The sequence below is a fragment of the Carica papaya genome, chromosome 5 (genome assembly GCF_054855325.1).
Source record: "Carica papaya isolate Zhongbai chromosome 5, ASM5485532v1, whole genome shotgun sequence".
NCBI classification, from domain to species: domain Eukaryota; kingdom Viridiplantae; phylum Streptophyta; class Magnoliopsida; order Brassicales; family Caricaceae; genus Carica; species Carica papaya.
Window position 1 is genome coordinate 14,520,188 of NC_142313.1, and position 21,334 is coordinate 14,541,521.

Here is a 21,334-nt window from a genome sequence, read left to right on the forward strand (position 1 = left end):
AAATTTTTAAAGAATAATTATTTATTTATTTTTACAATTGATAAATTTTAAATAAAATATTTATTATTTTAAATAAATTAAAGAATGTTATAACTTTAATTATATATATTTAAATATTTCAAATATTATTGTAGACCGACATGTTTGCAAATAAATGATATCACCCATTAATTAATTAATTGACTTGATAAGTAAGTGTGTTCTAATACGTTATTTTAATGTCTTTTTAAGACGAGATGACGTTAGTTATTTATTCACAAAAAAAAAAGAAATATTTTTTTATTATTATTTTTTTTCCATTTTCTATTATTAGAAAAAAAAAGAGTAATTAATAAAATTTTTAATAAATTTAATAATAATAATTAAATTGTTTTCAGTCAACGCAATTTAGTTGATTTATTTTTTTGGAATGAAGTTATTGTCAACGTAGTTGGTCAGAGTGGAATATGTTCCCGGCGGGCCATGCCTTCTATTTCATAATCTCTTGCCTCTCTCGCCACCTGATTAACTCTATGAAATTTTATTATTGTAAAAAAGAATTATTCATATGTTACTTTAAATTTTATTCATTTAGATAAATTTTTTTTAAAAATTATTATTATACTATTAATTTTATTATTTTCAAAAAATGTACCAAAATTTTTAAATTTATTTTAAAATAGAATGTAAGAACAATCAATTTTTAATTTTATTATTTTTACTGTATGTATTCAGTTTAAATATAATTTTTCAAAAACTTTTACTAAAATAAAGCATCCAATAATTCATCAAAATTTATAAGTTATTAAAAAATTTCTATGCTTATAAAATTAGAAATAAAATATATAATTTTTTCTAAATATAGCATTTAATCTTAACATATTAGATTTCAACATAATTTATATATTCATCTTAATCTCCCGTACCACATAAGATTCTTAGTCCAATTTTTTTTAAAAAAACTAAAAAAGCCAGTTGCGTGCCGTCCTCGCGATTTTGATGTATACATATATATATATATATATATACACTTGCGGTTATAAATATGTATACATACACACACACATACATATATATATATTAATTTATTTGATTTTTTTCCGGATAAATCAATCGGTGGAAGGGAGAGTGAATCCCCGCGCTTTTACTTTCCCGTATCTCCATCCATATAGTCATATAAACTCTGCGCCTTTTTGTCTCAATTTGCTTCTCCACCCAAAAACTTACAGGAATCGCAACAGAGGAGAAGGTGGAGGATTTCTTCACTCGTCAATTTTCTTTTCCTTTCATCGATTCAGGTAATTCTATCCTTCTTACGAATTTCCTTTACTCATTCATTTACTGCTCTCAACTCTTCCTTCGAATTTACTTATCGCATCTCCCTTTGTATAATCATTATTGGTCTCAAGGCTGAGGATGTTTGATAGTCTTGTTGGATGTCGAAAACCTCATGTCTACTGGCATCCTCGGGCCTCACGCCTGTTCACTGTTTGCTACTACACGACCCTGTTGACCAATCTGCCAGTGAACATGGCTGTTGGTTTAGGGTTGTGGAGGTCATCCACTTCGGGGAAGTTGACGTTATTGTACTGGTGGCTGTCTTCGAGTTGGATGCTTATAAGCAGCCTTGTAAGTTTCCATGACTACTCGATAAGAGTCATAGTACATAGGGGATGTCTCGTCGTTAGCTCGAGAGTGGAAGGATTGTTTGCGATAAGGCTGAAGCTTTAGTAGAAAAAGTCAGCAGGGACAAAGTGGCGATATGTCCGATGTTTATCAGCCTGTTGTTTTTTACGATTTTGAGCTCGAGTGAGTTTGTATTTGAGTAGGGAGAGGGTGTGCTCACGATAAGTAAGAAAACGATCCACTGAATCAACGTTGGAATCACCATGGAAATAGGACAAATATGGTGGAAGGGTCTAGTCATATAGGACCTCGAGAGAGTAGAGCGTGTAGCAGTTTTCTGTGCTGTTTTACCAGTACTCTGCAAGCGATAGCTAACTGGCCCATCGTTTAGGGTCTTCACTGGTCATGCAGCGGAAATAGTTTCCATATTTATGCAACTGGAGTTTGGGAGTGTTGGGCAGTGGAGTGAAGCACCTTAATACCCTGCAGCTGAAGTAGTTATTTCCAAAAAGTTGCTGAGAAAATAGTCATGATCACTAATGATACTGGTGGGAAGGCCATGGAGTTTGAAGATGTTGTCTAGGTAGACTTGTGCAACTGTCTTGGCAGTATAGGCGTGTTTAAGGGCTGGGAAGTAGGCATATTTCTTTCATAATGTAACAACAACAAAGGTAGAATCTTTGCCCTGGGAAGGTGGAATGGGAGACTGTCAATAAATTCAAAAACTGTACTCAAGATTGGAAGGGTATACGAATTTTTTCAGGTTTGCTTCTTTCGGTGACCTGACAGTGGCGTATAAAGTTCCTAATGTCTTTATCCATCCCGGAACTAATGAGGAAGGACTGAAGTCTTCTAAAAAAAAATTTTGTTTGACCCAAATATCTACCTGCAGGGTTAAGAGTGAAATAAGGTGATGAACTTGTGCTGTAGTTCCTCGTCTACAGCCAGCCTTTCCTTTTTCTATAGTAATTCCCTTTCTGAAGTCTTAGACCCAGTGAGAGGCATGCCAGCGCTGATATTGTCTAAAACTATTTAAGTGAGGATCCTTGTCCCGTGAAGGTTAAATATCTGGAAGTAAACTAGAATAAGCTGTTAAGACAACCGTAGCAAATAATTCAATAATTTGATTCCCAAAATCCTTGATAAAGCATTGGCAGCAATGTTTTCTTCTGCTGCTGATTGCTGGTGGTCTTTGCTCGAGGAGATACTTTAGACTCCAGTGATTAATTTGGTTGATGAAATGTCTCCATTAAGTTAGTTGTCCCACCATTTTATGGCATAAACCAAAGCTAGAAATCGTTTATCATGCACTGATAGGTCCCTGTGCTTTCTGAGGAATGCCATGGGTGAGCTTCTTGCAATTAAAGCTCCAAGGCCACTTTTGGAAGCATAGTTTCAACCACAAGAGTTTTGCTGAAAGTAGATAAGGCCAGAACTGGAGCAGTGATCTGTACGTCTTTGAGAAGTTTAAAAGCCTCTACTTCTTCTGGAGTCCATGCAAAAGTGTTCCTTAGTCATATACAATAAGGGTTTACTGATCATTTTGAATCCTTTAAGAAATTCTCAGTAATTTGCAGCAAGTCACCCAATACCTGTTTCCCATTCTGTGGCTAAGGCCAGTCCTTGATTGCTTGATTCTTTTTGGGATCCATTGATACACCTGTAGTTGATATGTAGTAGTCTAGATGTTCAATTGAGTTCCCTGTAAAACCACACTTGAACTTCTTTGCATAATGTGTCTTGGCACACAGTTAATCAGAGATAGTACTTAACTGGATGAAGTGTTCTTCAAAGTAGGATATATAGATGCCTATACCATGAAAAAAAAAATCAAAACAATTTTGGGAGATAGTGTTTGAGAAACTTAAGGGAGACCGAGAGAGAGATAGATAACTGGAGGGAGAATGATGAAATTATACTTGAAATACTTAATAACAATGCGTACATCTTAAAAAATATGGGATTATATACAAAGAAAAGAGCATGAAATGTTATGAATGTACCCTAAATCACTGGAAAATCAAGAGCCAGGTTCAGAGAAAATGTAGCAGTGGAAATGAATTCGTCGGTTCCAAAATCTTAACTTTTATTATCCTTAAATACCCTTCATAATCACCATCCACCTGTCATAGTCTGAAGATTGGATGGTTAGAATCCTTCTCTTAATTGACAGAGACGAGTGTCGGATCCTTTGGTTCGGAAGGTGCCACGCGCCCAATGCTTCCCTTGATCTGTGCCACTTGTTTCAATCTTCTTGCATATACTTTCAAGCGATCTATTCCCCTACATTCAATTCCACTCTCTTCTTCATGTACCTGTCATGATCCTCTGTTCTCCTGCTTATTTTCTTTTGTTTGCAACCGGGTCGCAATAATTCCCTCCCCTTGAGAATTAACCTTGTCCTCAAGGTTAAGGTAAGGAAATTGTTGGGATATGTGAGCAGTGCTCTCGCACGTTCTCTTTTGTGTTCTTCTCCATTTGATCAGCCACTACTGTTTTTCTTGCCCTTGATTTGTAACTATTCATGTCTATAAGACCTCCTCCAGTTCTATTGTCTCAAGTTTTGCAAACTTTGTTAAGTCGGATTCATAGTGCGTGGGTCCAGGATAATATTTCTTGAGTAAGAATACATTGAAGACGGGGTGCATTTTGGCCTTAGGGGGAAGTTGTAACCTGTAGGCTATCACACTGATTTTTTTCTCGATTTGATAAGGCTCGTAGAATTTAGGAAGCAGTTTATTACCGCTTCTTGTAGCGATTGAAACTTGCGGATAGTGTTGAAGCCTAAAAAGGACTAAATCACCTTCAAATTGGTGTTCAATTTGATGGCCATCTACATATTGCTTTATATGATTTTGGGAGGCAAGCCAAGCCTGTTTGAGGGCTCTATTCACTTATTGTCTTTCTTATAAGAAAGTTTCAAGGTTGGCGAAAGGAGTATTAATGTCAATAGTATCCATAAAATGTGGAGGTGGATACCTGCAGAGAGCCTTAAAAGGTGATATTTTTATGCTTGAATGGTAGGTGGTATCATACCACCATTCTCTAGCCCGATCAATTGGGCCCAAGAGTTGATGTTGCAATGAGCCATACACCGAAGATACCCTTCCAAGCATTTGATTAAGTCGTTCAGTTTGACCATTGGTTTGGGGATGGCAGGAGGAATTATAGTGGAGCGGGATTCCAGTTAATCTCGTTAATTCCTTTTCGAAGAGACTGGTAAAAGTTTTGTCCTATCAGAGACAATGATAATGATCTGACAGAGACAATGATCTGATGGCATCCATGTAATCTGTGAATCTGATCCAAGAAAATTTTGGCCACCTTAACTATAGTGGAAAGACACTTCAAAGTTAAAAAATGAGCATACTTGGTCAATCGGTCCACTACTACCAGAGTAGTTTCTTTATTGTTTGACCTGGTAATTGCTTGATGAAGTCTGTATTCATGCTTGTTTGGTTAAGGAGAGCGGTTGTAGCAGTCCTGGAATGGGTATACGTTCCACTTTGCACCTTTGGCATATTTTACATTTTTGAATCCACTTTGTTACATCCTTTATTCGTGGCCAACAGAAATGATGTTTCAGACATTGATACGTCTCTCTAATTCCGAAATGCCCTCCTATGTGAGTATTGTGATATTATTGGATTAATTTCTACCTTAATCCACTAGATGACCCAATGATTAATCTTTTTTTGTTCTGGAGAATTCTGAATTGCATTGTATACCCAAGTTTGCTGTCCAGACTAATCATCAATTCTTCCAAAGTTTTTGCATATATTCATCATTCAAGTAGCTATTTGAAACTTCCTCCAACTAAGAAGGTACCCTGGTTGTGATAGCGGACAAAGTAGCTGGAGATCAGACTCGTAGTTGGGTTCCCTTTCAAATAATCCATCAGTCACCTTGTTTTTTAGGCCTTTTTTTGAACTGAATTGTGTAATTCAGGCTTATCAGCTTGACTATTCCTTTTTGTTGCAACATGGTAGTGACTTTTTGCTCTAGGAAGTGTTTAATATTCTGCTGGTCGGTCTTGATGATGAAAGAACCTCCTTCAAGATAATGTCTCCATTTCTTAACTACATGGAGAATAGCAAAGAGTTTTTTTTTTTCATAAATTGACATAGCCTGGTTCTTTTGATTCAATCCCTTACTGATATAAGTGATTGGTTGTTGTTCTTACATCAATACTACTCCAATTCCAGTTTTGTAAGCATCTGTTTCGAGGAAAGGTTTTGGAGAAGTCGGGTGACCTCAATAGTGGCATGTTGGACATTTTCTCTCTCAGAGTTTCAAATGGTTGATTGGATGCATCAGTCCACTAGAATCCCCTCTTTTTGAGCATCTTGGTAAGAGGTTTAATGATAATACCATAATCTCTGATGAATTTTTTGTAGTATCTTGTGAGACCTAGGAATCCTCTCAAACCTTTTAATTTCGTTGGTAGAGGTCATGCTACCACAACTTCTATTTTCTTTGGATCGGTTCGGACTTCTTGTTTGGAAATGAGATGATTCAAGTATTCTATTTCAGATTGGGCAAAAAGACATTTAGATTTGTTGGTAAACAGTTTGTTTTGTCGCATTAGTTCTAGCACTGCTTTGAGATGCTGGCAATGCTCCTTGAATCATGGACTGTAAAGAAGAATGTCATCAAAGAATACCAGCACGAACTTCCTTAGACTGAAAAGTGACAGAAGCATTGGTCAAGCCAAAAGGCATTACTCGAAACTTATAATGACCATGATGAGTTCTGAATGTCGTTTTTTACACGTCTTCATCCTTCATCCTGCTTTGATGGTATCCTGATCGGAGATCGATTTTTGAAAGACTATTGCCCTATATAATTCATCAAGTAAGTCATCAATGACTGGTATGGGAAACTTGTCTTTGATTGTGCATTTGTTGAGCTCTGTGTAATCTATGTAGAATTTCCATGATCCATCTATTTTTTTCATCAACAAGACTGGAGATGAGAAAGGAGAGTGGTTGGGTTGAACGATAGAAGCATCCAATATCTTTTGACTTACTGTTCAACTTCTCATATTTGGAACTATGGGTATCAGTAAGGTCGAAGGTTGACAAGAGAGCTCCCTGCTTCTAAGGGAATATCATGGTCCATTCCTCGAGCAGGTGGAAGTCCGTCTGGTTCACCTGAAAAAAAGTTCCTGAAGTTTTGCAAAGCTTGCTCCAAGGATTCCTTTGCATCTTTCTTCCTCCATCTACCTTCGGTTTCTAAGGACCGAATGTAGTAAATAGAGCATTGTTGCCCTTGGCCCGCCACTAATTTTTCAAGGTTCTTTTCTTTGACTATAACCAAAGGTTCGGATGCTTTTATTCCATGCAGAGTGATCTATTCTCCGTTCTTTCCAAAATTGACTTTTGATTGAGCAAAATAAAAAATAATAGGATTATGGAGTTTCATCCAATCTTTATTCTTTATTGGAAATTGGGAGTTTCATCCAATCTATAACCAGGATCATGGGGAATTATTCTGAAATTGTAGCAAAATTCATAATTATGCATCTCCACTGGATACCTTAGCATCTCCTTCACTGGCTATCTTATCACCATTTGCTACCATCACCATAAGAGGTTTGCCAGGAACCACTAGAATCCTTACTTCCCTCGTAATTGAATTGTCCATGAAGGAATGTGAACTTCCACTATCCAATAATATTATAATGGGTTTTCCATTCAACAACCCCTGCTTAACTATGCTACAGAAGAACCCCCTGCTATGGCTTGCAGGGATAGGGTCGTAGGATCTTCTGCATCATCTTGTTTCCCTTCCGCCAGAGATTGATTCTCTGTACCTTCTCCTTCTTCTTCTTCACATTTCTCCACTTCCATGACTATTTTTTCTTTGCACTGATGTCTTGGGCAGTATTTTTCCGCGCATTTGTAGCTTAGATTGCTTCTCCTCAGTTTCAAATGTTTTGGACACCCCGCAGGTGTGATACTTTTTGAAAGTTTTGGGTCTTGAAGAAATTTTCAGTGGTGGGAGAATTCCTCTGGAACTAGGTGACTTGGATGAAGTTGCAGAGACATTTGTGTTCTTTGGTTTATTGTAAAGGTTGATGACATCTACCATTTGTTTTCACCATAGAGCCAGTTCAAATGCATAAGTCAAGGTGAGTGGCCCGTGCATCCTCACCATCGGTCTAAGTTCCTCTTTTAGGCCACTTACAAAAGTGGAGAGAAAATATCTTTCAAAAAGTCCAGGGTTTTCAGTCAATATCTTTCCACAAATATTTCTCATTCAAACATCTAGGGTCATTTGCTAACCCATGAAATCAAATCTTCATCCTGCCTCTTAGATACATTGTTGTTTCTACTTTATTTTCTCCTGGAATATTAAAAACATGAAAATATTTGTTGCATCTCTTAATCAAAGTTTAGGGTTTTTTCCCTTTAAAAACAGGTATTTTAATTTTTGAGATAGGGTTTCTCATGAGGTTATCTCTCTTGTTCGATCCACTGCTGACCCATATTTCTCTGGTGCTAGGGTTTGGTAAAATTCATCTATCCACATACAAAACAGAGGGGAAGGGGCTTACATTTACCGTGTTTCACCTAGTCGTGCGCGATCGTGTATTAGGTCGGTGAGCCTCTCCATCCATTGGCTGAACAGAGCCATTTTTTGGTCGATTATGGCTCAGGTTTGCTGCTGGGATTCATACATCTCAAACATAAAATCCAAGAGGAGTTGGTCCACTTCATGCACATTTTCTTCCAAAGTTCACATCTTTTGAGGTTCAACCACCGCGGTTTTTCCGTTGTTTTTTGCCATAGCCACAAAGCTTACAAGTGTCTCCTCTGATTCAACTGGCTCTTATACCAAGTTGTTAGGAGCTTGTCGTGACATGTACCTCAATAAAACCTGTGAAACAAAGAGAAAGAATAGATTAGAATAGAAAAGATAGGGAAACCGGAAGAGAAACAGAAACTTAAGGGAGACCGAGAGAGAGAGAGAGAGAGAGAGAGAGAGAGAATGAAGAAATGATACTCAAGATACTTCATACCATGCTTATATCTTTAAAAATATGGGATTATATACAAAGAAAAAAGCTTGAAATGCTATAAATCTACCCAAGATCACCGAAAAACCGAGAGCCAGATTCAGATAAAACCTAGCGGCGGAAATGAACCTGTCGGTTCCAAAACCCTATCCTTATTGTCCTTAAATACCCTTCGCAGTTGCCATCAACCTGTCCGAGTCTGAAGGTCGAATGGTCAGAATCCTTCTCTCAATCGACATAGATGCATGCCGGATCCTTTGGTTTGGAAGGTGCCATGCATCTCACAGTTCCCTCAATCTGTGCCACGTGTTTTAATCTCCTTGCATACACTTTCAGGCAATTCAATCCCCTGCATTCAGTTCCACTCTCTTCTTCATGCACCCGTCGGTGATCCTCTGTTCTCCTGCTTAGTTTCTTCTGTTTGCAACTGCAACATTGTGCCTGCAAAATACAGCACAGGTTGATTTGTAAAAATGGGTTGCTTTTTTCCTCAAACTCCTCTGTCGCAGTTTCACTTCTGATTGCTTATTACCATATGGGATCTGGTTAGCCAATACCTTTCTCTTTGCTTTTCCTTCCTCCTCTAGAAAACTCTACTTTTCTCCTCATTCGCCAACTTCATTTGCTTTATGCTTTATATCCTTTCGCCTCTCTCTCTCTCTCTCTCTCTCTCTCTCTCCCCCCCCCCCCTGTTTTGTTGGAGCTGAACTTTTATTCATCTTCCCATGTTTGGTTTACTGCAGCATGATTTTCTTGTTCTCCAAGTGTTTACTATTATTTTCCTTTTTGTGAAAGCTTGGAACGTTTATTTTCCGAGTTGGGAAAGGAAATAAGTGAAGCTTTCAAATATTTGTTGTTTATTAGTTATTACTTTCTATTTTGGTCTTTTGAATATTTCTTTTTGTTAGAAGTTTGATAGAATGGAATCAAGCAACATTCAGGTAGTAGAAAGTGCTGCAGCAACACAAGAACCTGGAGGTCTTGCCTTGAGTAAATCCAAGTCCCAAGCAATGGCCACAGATAGCAATAGCAACAAAGAGACATTCTTCAGAGCAGATAAGATCGATTTCAAGAGCTGGGATATGCAGCTGGAGAAGCACTTGAGCCGGGTTTGGTCAAAAGATAGGGAAGTTCCTGCTCCAAGGGAAGAGTGGGAAATTGATTTAGCTAAGCTTGATATAAGGCATGTTGTAGCTCATGGAACTTATGGGACTGTTTACCGGGGCGTTTATGATGCCCAAGATGTTGCAGGTACTTGTCCATCTTGCTTCCGTTATAGCACTCAATCTTATATTTAAGGTTTATTTCTGTTGATTTAATTTCAGTTGCTTATCTGCTTCTGGATTCTCGTGTGTCAATCTTAAATTTAAGTAATTCGTGCACTTTCACATGTTAGTCTTTCTTATTCGATAGGTGTTTAATGCTTGATATGTCTGGCTAACTAAATGTGGCTCCACCTATTTTAGAATATTGCACATCACTCCTAGTGCTACCATGTCTGTATGCCGAAAGAAAATTAAATTGATATAAAGTTTGAACCGTTTTAGTGATTAAGTATGCTGATGCCGAAAGAAAATTAAATTGATATAAAGTTTGAACCGTTTTAGTGATTAAGTATGCCATCAGCATTGTACCGCTTTCGGAGTTATAAGTGTCAAGCTGAATTAGAAAAATTCCTAATCTAATTAAAAATTAAATGAAAAATCGAATAAAAAATCAAGTCAAAGATCAATAAAAAGACCTACTAAAAGAATTCTAAGCAAATATTCATGAGTCATATTGAGATTTTTCTAAGTAAATAAAATTTAAATTGTCTTCAAACCTTCAAGCTTACCATTCTTCTCTTTTTGCTCCAAGTCATGGATTCTTCATACTTCACATTTAATGCTTGATTTTTGTTGTAATAATTGTTTTAATTAAGCTCAAACATCTGTTAGCATAATATTAAGTTTGTTATCCATCAAAAATCAATTCAAGTAGTTCACCACTCAGGATGATTGAGAATGGGAAAGACAACAGATTTTCCATTTACTTCTATGATCTAGAAAATTGCAATCTTCAGACTGTGCGAATTCCTGTGAGTTAGGGGTAATTTACAAGCATGAGGGAAATGACCAAATGAAATTCAGTGTGTTAGGAAGAAACAAAAAGGACTTTGGAGTTGAAAGAGAAGAATGAAAAGGTGTAAATAAGGTGAATGTCTATTCCTGAATCTGACAAGGGCTAGTGGCTGGTACAGGCTTCTGTAAGAAGGCCATCTTCCTTGTGGTTGTATGCTCTAAAATTGGAGATAAGGGGAGCAGCCAATATGTTTTGAGGGGATCCTCATGTTCCTCTTCATCTTCCTCCGGAACGTATGAAAATTTAGCAGCCTGAAACATGGACTTGTTTTGAGATTGGGGAGACAAGTTTTCAAGAAAAGCAAGTGGATACCAGTTGGCGTAAAGTAAATTAAATAATCTCAGGAATGTGAGAGGAAGCAATTAAGATAATAAAACGATAGTTATCAAGGGTTCTCTGAAGAAATGCACTGGAGATTTGGTGTGCCTTTAAGAAACAGCTAAACTTCTGCCTGAGCAGTCCAGATGTGATGTGTTCTCATTTTCCAGAAATAGGTGCAGCTATTGGCTTTCTGATCCTCCGGGAAGCTTTTTGAGGATTTTTATGAGAACAAAGAGTTTTTTTCGTAGTCTCAACTCTATTTTTTGGCATTAATTGCTAAATCTGATAGTGTAGGTGATATTAAGGACTTCAGACTGATTAGTGTGGTGGATAGTATCTATTAGCTTACTTCTAGGTCTTGTCTAACAGATTGAGTTAGGTGGTTGGTTAGGTGGCGGGAGACGCACAACATGCTTTCCTGGTAAGGTTTAAAATCCTTGATGTTGTTTTAGTGGCTAGAGGTTGTTGATTCGATTAAGAAGAGTAGAAACTGAGGCTTGATATGTGATTCGCATACTAGAAACGTGCATTATCATGTATCCTGGTTGATGTATAACAAGAGAACCCTAAATTGGAATAATTTTACTTTCTTTAGCTTATTTAGGTATCTTTCAAGATAAGTAAATAATTGCACTATTTAGGTAGATTTTAAGTATTATTGGAATTAGAATATTTTAGATTTACTTTTTTATAATTTTTTTATTAGTTGTAACTAATGTTTAAATGCTAATAGCTATCAACAAAGAAGAGAACAGAAAATGAATGATTAAGAATTTCTATTCTAGGGTATTCATTGTTACCTCTCTATTTTTATTTTTCTGGATATTATTTTGTGTTACCTCTCACTTTCATTCTACTTCTCCATATATTTTTTCACATTGATCTTCAATTTCCTCTACTCTTTCTTTATTTTTTTGTTTCTCACTTAAATATCCTCTGTTCTTAGATTATTTGTAGGACAAGTTAGTTTCCGTACTCGTCTTGCATCACTGGTCTTTCCTTATATTTGACACCAAGAAAGGGATTCAAGAGAGGATGGTGTAAATGGATTTGTTGATGCATCTCAATGTAGAAAATGTAGAAAATAATTGTTATTCTAGAATGAAAACAACTATCATCTCCTTTGTCCTTTCTTGTGTACCGTAGAAAGGAGAATAACAAAATTGGTGGTGTGTCACCTACACCAATTTTGAATATTTCCTTACCCCACAAAATCTGGCTCTCTTGCAGAAAAGTTGTTATTCATTTGTGTATAAATATGCTCCTTTGGAGCTGGAAAAAGTAAGCAGAAAATAGAAGAAAAACTTCCATCAAAATAGCTTCAGAATTTCTTTATGGTATTAGAGCTTCTTCGGTTCTGATTCCACATTCAACAAACCCTGTTCCAGCATAATACAACAAGTGTTATGGCTTCTGGAGGTACGTCGTCCTCATCTTCACCTGAGGTATCTTCAGGACTTCTCCTTTCTTCAGCAGTCACGCACAGCCTCGGAGAGCAAGCCTCTTCACAGATTATGGCCACAAGCTAACTGAAAACAACTATCTACAGTGGTCCTCTTCTGTGCTGCTTTTCATCCGGGGCAAGGGTAAAGAGGAATATATCACCGGAAAAGCAGCACCACCACTCGCCACTGATCCAAACGCGAAGACATGGAAAATGGAGGACAGGCTCGTCATGTTTTGGCTCGTCACCTTAATGACGTCGGAAATAGGAGACAATTTCCTCCTATACGAAACTGCTCACGACGTTTGGATTTCTGCCAAGGAGTTTTATTCCTCCAAAGACAATACCGTAGCTGTGTTTGAAGTGGAAACAGCCCTCCACGAACTGCACCAAGGCAACTCCATCGTGACACAATATTACAATATTGTTATGCGAAGCTGGCAACGGCTTGATGCGTTTGAAGAGGTGAAATGGGTCTCCCCTGAAGATGCCAAAACCTACCAGAACTTGGTTGAACGAAAGAGGATGTTTAAATTTCTGTTGGGTCTAAATCCCTACCTTGACGATGTAAGAGGACACATTCTGGGTCAAAAGCCCCTGCCCAGCATTCGCGAAGCCTTCTTAGAAGTCAGAAGAGAGGAGAGCCAGAAGAAAATTATGATGGGTGAGGACCGTGTTGTAGCAAGGTCATTTGAGAGTGTGTTGGCTCTAATGATGCATTTCGAGAGTCGCGGGAAAAAGGGTAGACCATTTTGTGATTACTGCAAAAAGCCCGGCCACGTATGCGACTGTTGCTGGCGGCTTAATGGCAAGCCAACCGACCGTCGTACTCTGAAATTTGAAAGCTCCACAGAATCGCAAAGTAACACGGCTGTAGTCGCAGCAACAAATGAAGAAGGGTCTGCGTCTGCCTCAAGTTTTGGAAAAGACCATTTTACCCCTGGGCAACTTGATATTCTCCAAAAGGCCATTAAAAAATTATTGTCCCAAAGTTCAGCTAATATAACAGTCACTCAAAAAGGTAATTATCCTCCGGTACTCTGTTTTACAACATGTTCTACAAGTGAACAAGCATGAATAGTTGATTTCGGTGCAACTGACCACATGACTGGTAATGTTTCTCTATTTAAAGATTATCGTCCTTATAGTGAGTATTTCATCATTAGGGTTGCGGATGGAACTGTATCTAGAGTGGTTGGTATTGGCTCAATTGTCGTGTCACCCTCAATTGTTTTGGAATCAGTTTTCTTTGTTCCAAATTTAGCATATAATTTACTATCAGTTCGAAAACTGACTACTGATCTCAACTGTGTTGTTAAATTTGGTTCAACTTTGTGTGAATTTCAGGACTCGAACTCGGAGAAGATGATTGGCAGTGCTAGTGTGCATACCAGACTCTACCTCCTCCGTGTTGAACCTTCTAGTAGACAAGCTCCAAATGTAGTATGTACTAATTCTATTTCTGTTAATAGTACTTGTGACCATGAAATCATGTTATGGCATTCTCACTTGGGACATCCAAACTTTATGTATTTAAAGAAAATGTTTCCGTCATTGTTCATTAATAAAGACCCTTTATTATATTGTTGTGAAACTTGTCAACTTTTGAAGTATGTTCGAAATACTTTTTCTAGTATCAAGTATACGTCATTTAAACCATTTTTCTTTATTCACAGTGATATTTGGGGACCTTTTTGACTCACTGACATATCCGAAAATAAGTGGTTTGTATCATTCATTGATGATCACACAAGGATCACTTGAGTATTCCTTATGAAAGGGAAGTCAGAAGTAGGAGCCATATTTCAAAAATTTCACAAAATGATCAAAACCCAATTTGACATAACAATACAAGTGTTAAGATCTGATAATGCTTGTGACTACTTTACATCAACCCTTAATAGTTATTTTGTTGAAAATGGTATAATTCATTAGAGTTCATGCGTCTTTTCCCTTCAGTAGAATGGTGTTGCTGAGAGAAAAAATAGACACATTTTGGAAGTCACTAGATTCATTATGTTTGCTATGAATGTACCAAAACATTTTTTGGGGGAAGCTGTACTCACAACCACTTACTTGATAAACAGAATGCCTTCCCGAGTCTTGAAGTACCAAACCCCATTTAATCTTCTCTCAGAATCCTTTCCACATTCCCATTTCCTATATTCCCTACCATTAAAGGTTGTTGGCTGCTCCGCATATGTGCATGTTCACTCACACCTTCGGAGTAAACTTGATCCTAGAGCCCTTAAGTGCATTTTTGTGGTAAACTTGATCCTAGAGCCCTTAAGTTCATTTTTGTGGGTTATTCTCCTCATAAAAAAGGATACAAATGTTTCTTTCCGGATACTCGTCGGTTCTATAACATTATGGATGTTATCTGTTTTGAAGATAAACCATTTTATTCCAAAAGCGACATTCAGGGGGAGAAACATACTCGGGAATGTCATATTTGGGAAGCTACCATTTTTTCACCACTTGTCCACACACACCAGATATCACCCACACAAAATGAGCCTAAATAAGAAAGTACATTACCTACAACAAAGGAGTTACGTGTCTACACTTGGAGGACAAGGCCCAAAAAGGTAGTGTTCCAGCAGAGACTGAGTTCTACCATCACTCGACTCCGCCTCCAACCGTCCTGGACCTGACTGGTAAGACTATTACTACTGATGATGATTTACCTATTGTCTTGAGAAAAAGAAACAGATTCTATACTAACTACCCTATACAGGATTATTTGTCACTTGGTAATCTGTCTATAGAATATCATGCTTTGGTAAACAACTAGACGAGAGCTCACCTGAGCCCAAGAGAGTTCATGAGGAACTCAGAATTCCAAAATGACGAGCAGCTATCCAGAAAGAAATGAGAGCTCTTGAAAAGAATGGGACATGGGAATTGACAGAGTTACCTTCAGACAAGCGCCAGGTAGGATGTAAATGGGTTTTCACAACTAAATATAATCTTGATGGCAGTATAGACAGACACAACTCCCGTCTGATGGCAAAGGGGTTCACACAATCATATGGAATAGATTATCAAGAAACTTTCGCTCCTGTAGCCAAGCACTACACGATACGGATCTTGTTTTCTCTTGCAATAAATCTAAACTAGCCCTTGTTCCAATTAGATGTGAAGAATGCTTTTCTTAATGGAGACTTGGAGGAGGAAGTGTACATGGACATCCCTCCGGTTTTTGAGACAAACGACAATTCTCACAAGGTGTACAGACTCAAAAAGGCACTCTATGGACTCAAACAGTATCTAAGAGTATGGTTTGAAAGATTCACAAAAGCTGTCAAGCAAGTGGGATATGAACAGTGTCAGTCAGATCACATTTTATTTGTCAAAGACTGCGACTCGAGTAAGAAGTCTATCTTAATAGTTTATGTTGACGATATTATAATTACAGGGGACAATGGTGAAGAAATTCAGAAATTAAAAGAGTTCCTGGCCAAACAATTTGAGATAAAAGACCTAGGAATACTCATATATTTTCTAGGCATGGAGATTGCACGATCAAAGAAGGGAATTTCCATGGTTCAACGGAAATATGTACTTGATCTCCTAAAGGAGATCGGAATGCTCAGCTGCAAGCCTGCAGACACACTCATGGATTCTACTGTGAAACTTGGCAAGAGTGAGGGTGAGAAGTTAACTGATAAGGAGAGGTATCAGAGGTTAGTTGGAAAACTCATATATTTGGCACATACAAGACCAGATATAACTTTTGCAGTCAACACAGCAAGCCAGTTTATGAGTCAACCAACTGGCACACACATGGGAGCTGTGTACAGGATTCTTAGATATCTAAAGAAAACACCAGGACAGGGCCTATTTTTCCAAAACAACACAGGCATAGAGATAGAAGCTTATACAGATGTTGATTGCGCTGGTTCAATCAATGATAGGAGGTCAACTTCAGGGTACAGCACCTACGTCTGGGGTAACCTTGTTACATAACGAAGTAAGAAGTAATCAGTGGTATCACGGAGTAGTGCAGAATCTGAATTCAGAGCACTTGCTCATGGTATATGTGAATATGTCTAGTTAAAGAGAGTATTGCAAGAGCTAAACCTGACTCCAGGAGTGCCCATAAAAGTATGGTGTGATAATCAATCAACTATCCGAATGGCAAAGAATCCAGTCCATCATGATAGGACAAAGCATGTGGAGATAGACCGGCATTTCATCAGAGAGAAGATCGAAAACAGTGTTACAGACATCATTCATGTTCCCACAGATCGAGAAGTTGCTGATATACTAACCAAAGCTTTTCCTAAACATGTATGTGAAAATATTATATTCAATTTAGATATAGATGTAAACTTAGATTGAGGAGGAATGTAGAAAATGTAGAAAATAACTGTTATTTTAGAAGGAAAATAGTTGTCATCTCCTTTGTCCTTTCTTGTGTACCATAGAAAGGAGAATAACAAAATTGGTGGTGTGTTATCTACACCAATTCTGAATATTCTCTTACCTCACAAAATCTGGCTCTCCTGTAGAAAAGTTGTTATTCATTTGTGTATAAATATGCTCATTTGGAGCTGGAAAAAGTAAGCATAAATTAGATTAAAAACTTCCCTCAAAATAGCTTCATAATTTCTTTAGTTTCGTTCTATTTTAATCAATGGGGCTCAATCAAATTTTGTCAAGTCTTTAGAGCTTGTCGATAGGACGAACCTCTTTCCAGCATTTCTCTTTATTCTGGCAAAGGAAGTGTTTAATCACTTTATTTTGCCAATGAGCTTCGTGCTTGAGCTTGTTTAACGTAAGAAAGCACAAAATGGAACTGTAATAGAAAAGTATCTGAAGGCATTTGATCTTCGTTTAATATAACTTTGAGATGTTTGGCTCCAAATCTTGTATATTTTGTTTGAAGTCCACTCTTTTCCTTGATAGGGATAATCTAGGGAAAGTAAGATATTTGTCGCCCTCTTCTGTGTAAATTTTCGAGCTTGATGGTAATTCCTTGGTGTTTTATGAATGAATTTCTTTATTTTCTCAAATATTTGTTTTGTGGTACTACTCTATGTTTAGTAGTATATTTTATTATTTAATTAGTTGGTATTATATAATTAAGATTTTATGAAAATAATAATGTTATATAATTAGAAACTTAGTAGAATAAAAATTTCCTTAATAATATGATAGAAATTTTATAAATACTCCAAATATAACAACGTTAAGAGTGAGAAAATAAAATTATTTTTTTTTTCCAAAATCAACACCCAGTTTTAAATGCTAAAAAGTCTTTGTCAAGACCTCTTTTCTAATATTTGGTACCATGCATATTTCTTCATCTGCATTTTTTGAGAAACATCATAGATCTCATAATACCAAGTTCGATGGTACAAATACTTTTTATGATGCTTAATTACTAGAAGCATCTAGGGTGATGACAACTGTATCAGTAAACATTACAATCTTTGTACAGTAGTATATCTGAGAAAGTGAATTGCTCTTCTCATTTATTATTGATGGTTAAGCGGCTATTTTCTTCCAGATATACTAACCATTTTTGCTGTTACTCTTGGTGCTTTAGTGAAAGTATTGGATTGGGGAGAGGATGGTTTTGCCACAGCTGCTGAAGCTGCTGCACTTCGGACATCATTCCGGCAAGAGGTTGCAGTGTGGCATAAGCTTGACCATCCAAATGTTACCAAGGTGAAGATTTATTTCTTTTCTCCTACACTAGAATTGTCTTTGTTAATTCGTATTCTACCATATCATGTGGTTTGGATTTTTGCATTTAGACACAAAACACTTGTTTATGTCATCATTATCTACTCAATGCGGGGAAGAGGGAGGGAGATACGAGAGAGGAACCAATTCAATTAGATTTGTTATCTTTGACTTGCTATCTTGCTATTTTTTTATATTTTCTCAAGGTTTTTCATAGTGCTGTGGTAAGTACTGTTTCCTAGGCTATTACGAGGTTGTTATGCACATGTATTTGTTTTTACATTTTGTTCCTAATTATTTATAAATTAAATTACATTTTACAGTTTATTGGAGCTTCAATGGGAACGTCTAATCTTAAAATCCCTCCAAAAGATGCTACAAGTGATGGGCATAACCCCCTTCCTTCTAGAGCATGTTGTGTTGTTGTTGAGTACCTTCCAGGTGGGACCTTAAAGAAATTTCTGATCAGAAATAGGAGGAAGAAACTCGCCATTAAGGTTGTTATTCAACTTGCTTTGGACCTCTCCAGAGGGTGAGTGTAGATTTTACAGGTTAAGAAGCTTGCTCTTGGGATTTAAATTAATGAATAAACTGTGCTGTCGGGGTTTTAGAAATAGTGAATAAGCTGTTGTCTATTAGGGTTTAAATCAATGAATTTTGGTTTAAATTTGTCTATATTTTGCAGCTTGAGTTATCTTCACTCCAAGAAGATTGTACATCGTGATGTAAAGACAGAAAATATGTTGCTAGATACCCATAGAACTTTAAAAATTGCCGATTTTGGTGTTGCTCGAGTTGAAGCTCAGAATCCAAGGGACATGACTGGGGAAACTGGCACTCTTGGATACATGGCCCCAGAGGTATGAGCTCTTATTTATATATGGAATTATCTCTTATAATACAAATTTTAACTTCAAAATTTACCAAAGAGTTTCATATGCGCACTTGGATCTTTTAACATGGGAATTAAAGTGGTCAAAAGCATTTGTTCTTAGTTCTTCACACTTTTTTTTCACTGGATGAAAGTTCTTTCCCTTAAAAGTTTGAAAGGAATTCTTAGCAGAATATTTTGTAGGTACTGGATGGCAAGCCTTACAATAGGAAATGTGATGTCTACAGCTTTGGTATATGCTTGTGGGAAATCTATTGCTGCGACATGCCTTATCCTGACCTTAGTTTTGCTGAAGTTTCATCTGCGGTTGTCCGACAGGTATGTTTGATGTTTCAGTGTGAAAATTTAATCTATGAAGCAGTTTTTTATACCATACTCACTGGTGCAAGTTCTGCACTTAAATCTTAATTAAATAGATAATGAACCCTGAAACTTGCATTTTCCTTTATACCATTATGAGGTTAAATGGAAAGCATGAAAGACAGGCCAGGAGGTATGTATTGATCTTTGGAAAATTGATTCCTAAGAAACTACGTGGAAAATACATAGCTCCTGGCATGGTTCCAATTAGAAGACACGATTTTTATCATGTTTGAACGAAGAATGTTTGAAACTCTGTTTTCACAGAATTTGAGGCCAGAAATTCCAAGATGTTGCCCCAGTTCATTGGCAAGTATAATGCGAAAATGTTGGGATGCAAACCCAGAAAAGCGACCAGAAATGGATGAGGTAGTGAGGTTGTTAGAAGCAGTAGATACAAGCAAGGGAGGTGGGATGATACCGGAGGACCAAGCTCGCAGCTGTTTCTGCTTTTACCCAGTGCGAGGTCCATGACATTTGCTTTCTCCATTGGATCATTCATACATGCTTTTTGTGCATATCAAGAATCAGATTAGTATACTGCAGTTGATTTTTTATTAAGTAGATCACCAATTTCTGTTGCAAATTAGCTATAGTAATTTTAAGGTTTAAGGTTTTATTTGCTCTGTTATGTTGCCTATATCTATATATATTTTTGTCATTTTCTATAAAGAAATTTTGAATGGAATATTGCCATTACTTTACTGTAATTATATTGGTTGGCTTGAAATACTCAGGATTCATTACAGTTACTTAAAATCTATTGGTGCCTCATGTTCTTGTTTTATATATATATATATATATATATAATTTTTAGGTTCAAGTAGTTTACAAATGAAGATTGAAGTGGGTTTACTGGTTAAAGAGAATCCAATAAAGCCTGTAGTAGTGTACGGTGACATTTTGGCAAGCCATGTCTTGTTCACGGATACCCGCAATGTCTATTCATTCCATTTTGAGCAATTTTTTTGTCTTACTAAATTAAACTATTATATTTAATGGATTTATTTTTGGTAAATTAATTTTTTAGTTAATTAAATTATTAAATATTGTGGGCATTTTGGTAATTTAATATAATTACTTGTAGTCAACTGCTAACTTTTCTTTTTGTATTTTCAATGAGAGAAGTTTCTTGTTTGGTACTCACTGCTCCCGACCAATTTGGTTCCGCTTTTATCTTTCTTTGAGGATTTGGTGGGGCTAACCCACCCTACTTCCAAAAATATATACACATATCTCATCAAATATATATATGTATATATACACACACATATAGATAATTGAAAGTGTTATATATCAATAAAATTTGTCTTCCATAGTTCTCCTAGGCCATATATTTTATACCCAAGAATCAAATAAAACTGCATATTGTTATGTAATAGCCTAATTATTTAAATAAAAATAGTAGTTTACTTCAAATTTCATATAATAATAGAAAGTTTAAATAAAAATAGCAGTCTAACTTTGTATTAATTCTATATGTTTAATTTAAACTATATGCTTTTTATATTTACTTGTTAATAAGTTGGAATATAAAATCTACTTTTTTAAACAATGTGAATATAAAATTTATGTTTGTGGAATTTATGATAAGATCTAATTATGCATCAGGATTAACTTCTACCTACACAACTAATAAAATTTAGAAATTGAATGAAAATATAATATTTTAAAACTAAATGCAATGTATAAAAATTTGTCCTCTTATTAGAATTGATTGATTTTGTTTTTTCTCAAATGTAATTTGAATTGCAGTCGTATCTAAGGTCTTCGTTTGATTATTTGTATTGGACATTAAAATATTATTTATATAAATATAATCATTATCCCCTAGAAAATCCACTCCCCTAAAATATCCACTAAGTATCCTATATGA

At 36.4% G+C, this 21,334-nt stretch overlaps 1 protein-coding gene across 4 annotated transcripts; it reads left to right on the plus strand.

The window, feature by feature from the left end:
• Positions 1-1,072: 1,072 nt before the first annotated feature.
• LOC110816211 (serine/threonine-protein kinase 54) lies at positions 1,073-20,232 on the plus strand. Of its 4 annotated transcripts, XM_088220841.1 has the most exons (8): positions 1,073-1,277; positions 7,559-7,738; positions 9,568-9,877; positions 18,067-18,188; positions 18,530-18,738; positions 18,892-19,066; positions 19,282-19,416; positions 19,726-20,232. In XM_088220841.1, the coding sequence occupies exons 3-8, from the start codon at positions 9,637-9,639 to the stop codon at positions 19,930-19,932; spliced, it is 1,089 nt and encodes a 362-aa protein (XP_088076967.1). In that variant the 5' UTR covers positions 1,073-1,277; positions 7,559-7,738; positions 9,568-9,636; the 3' UTR covers positions 19,933-20,232. The 4 variants fall into 4 exon arrangements, with proteins under 4 accessions (XP_088076967.1, XP_088076966.1, XP_088076965.1 ...); XM_088220840.1 differs by lacking the exon at positions 7,559-7,738 and having other exon boundaries at positions 9,535-9,877; XM_088220839.1 differs by lacking the exon at positions 7,559-7,738 and having other exon boundaries at positions 9,538-9,877.
• Positions 20,233-21,334: the final 1,102 nt, after the last annotated feature.

Coding starts and splice junctions, on each gene's coding strand:
- LOC110816211 (XM_088220840.1), top strand. CDS start 9,547: ATGGAATCAAGCAACATTCAGGTAGTAGAAAGTGCTGCAGCAACACAA. Junction 9,878..18,066: donor TGATGCCCAAGATGTTGCAG/GTACTTGTCCAT, acceptor TTGGTGCTTTAG/TGAAAGTATTGGATTGGGGA. Junction 18,739..18,891: donor GCTTTGGACCTCTCCAGAGG/GTGAGTGTAGAT, acceptor TATATTTTGCAG/CTTGAGTTATCTTCACTCCA.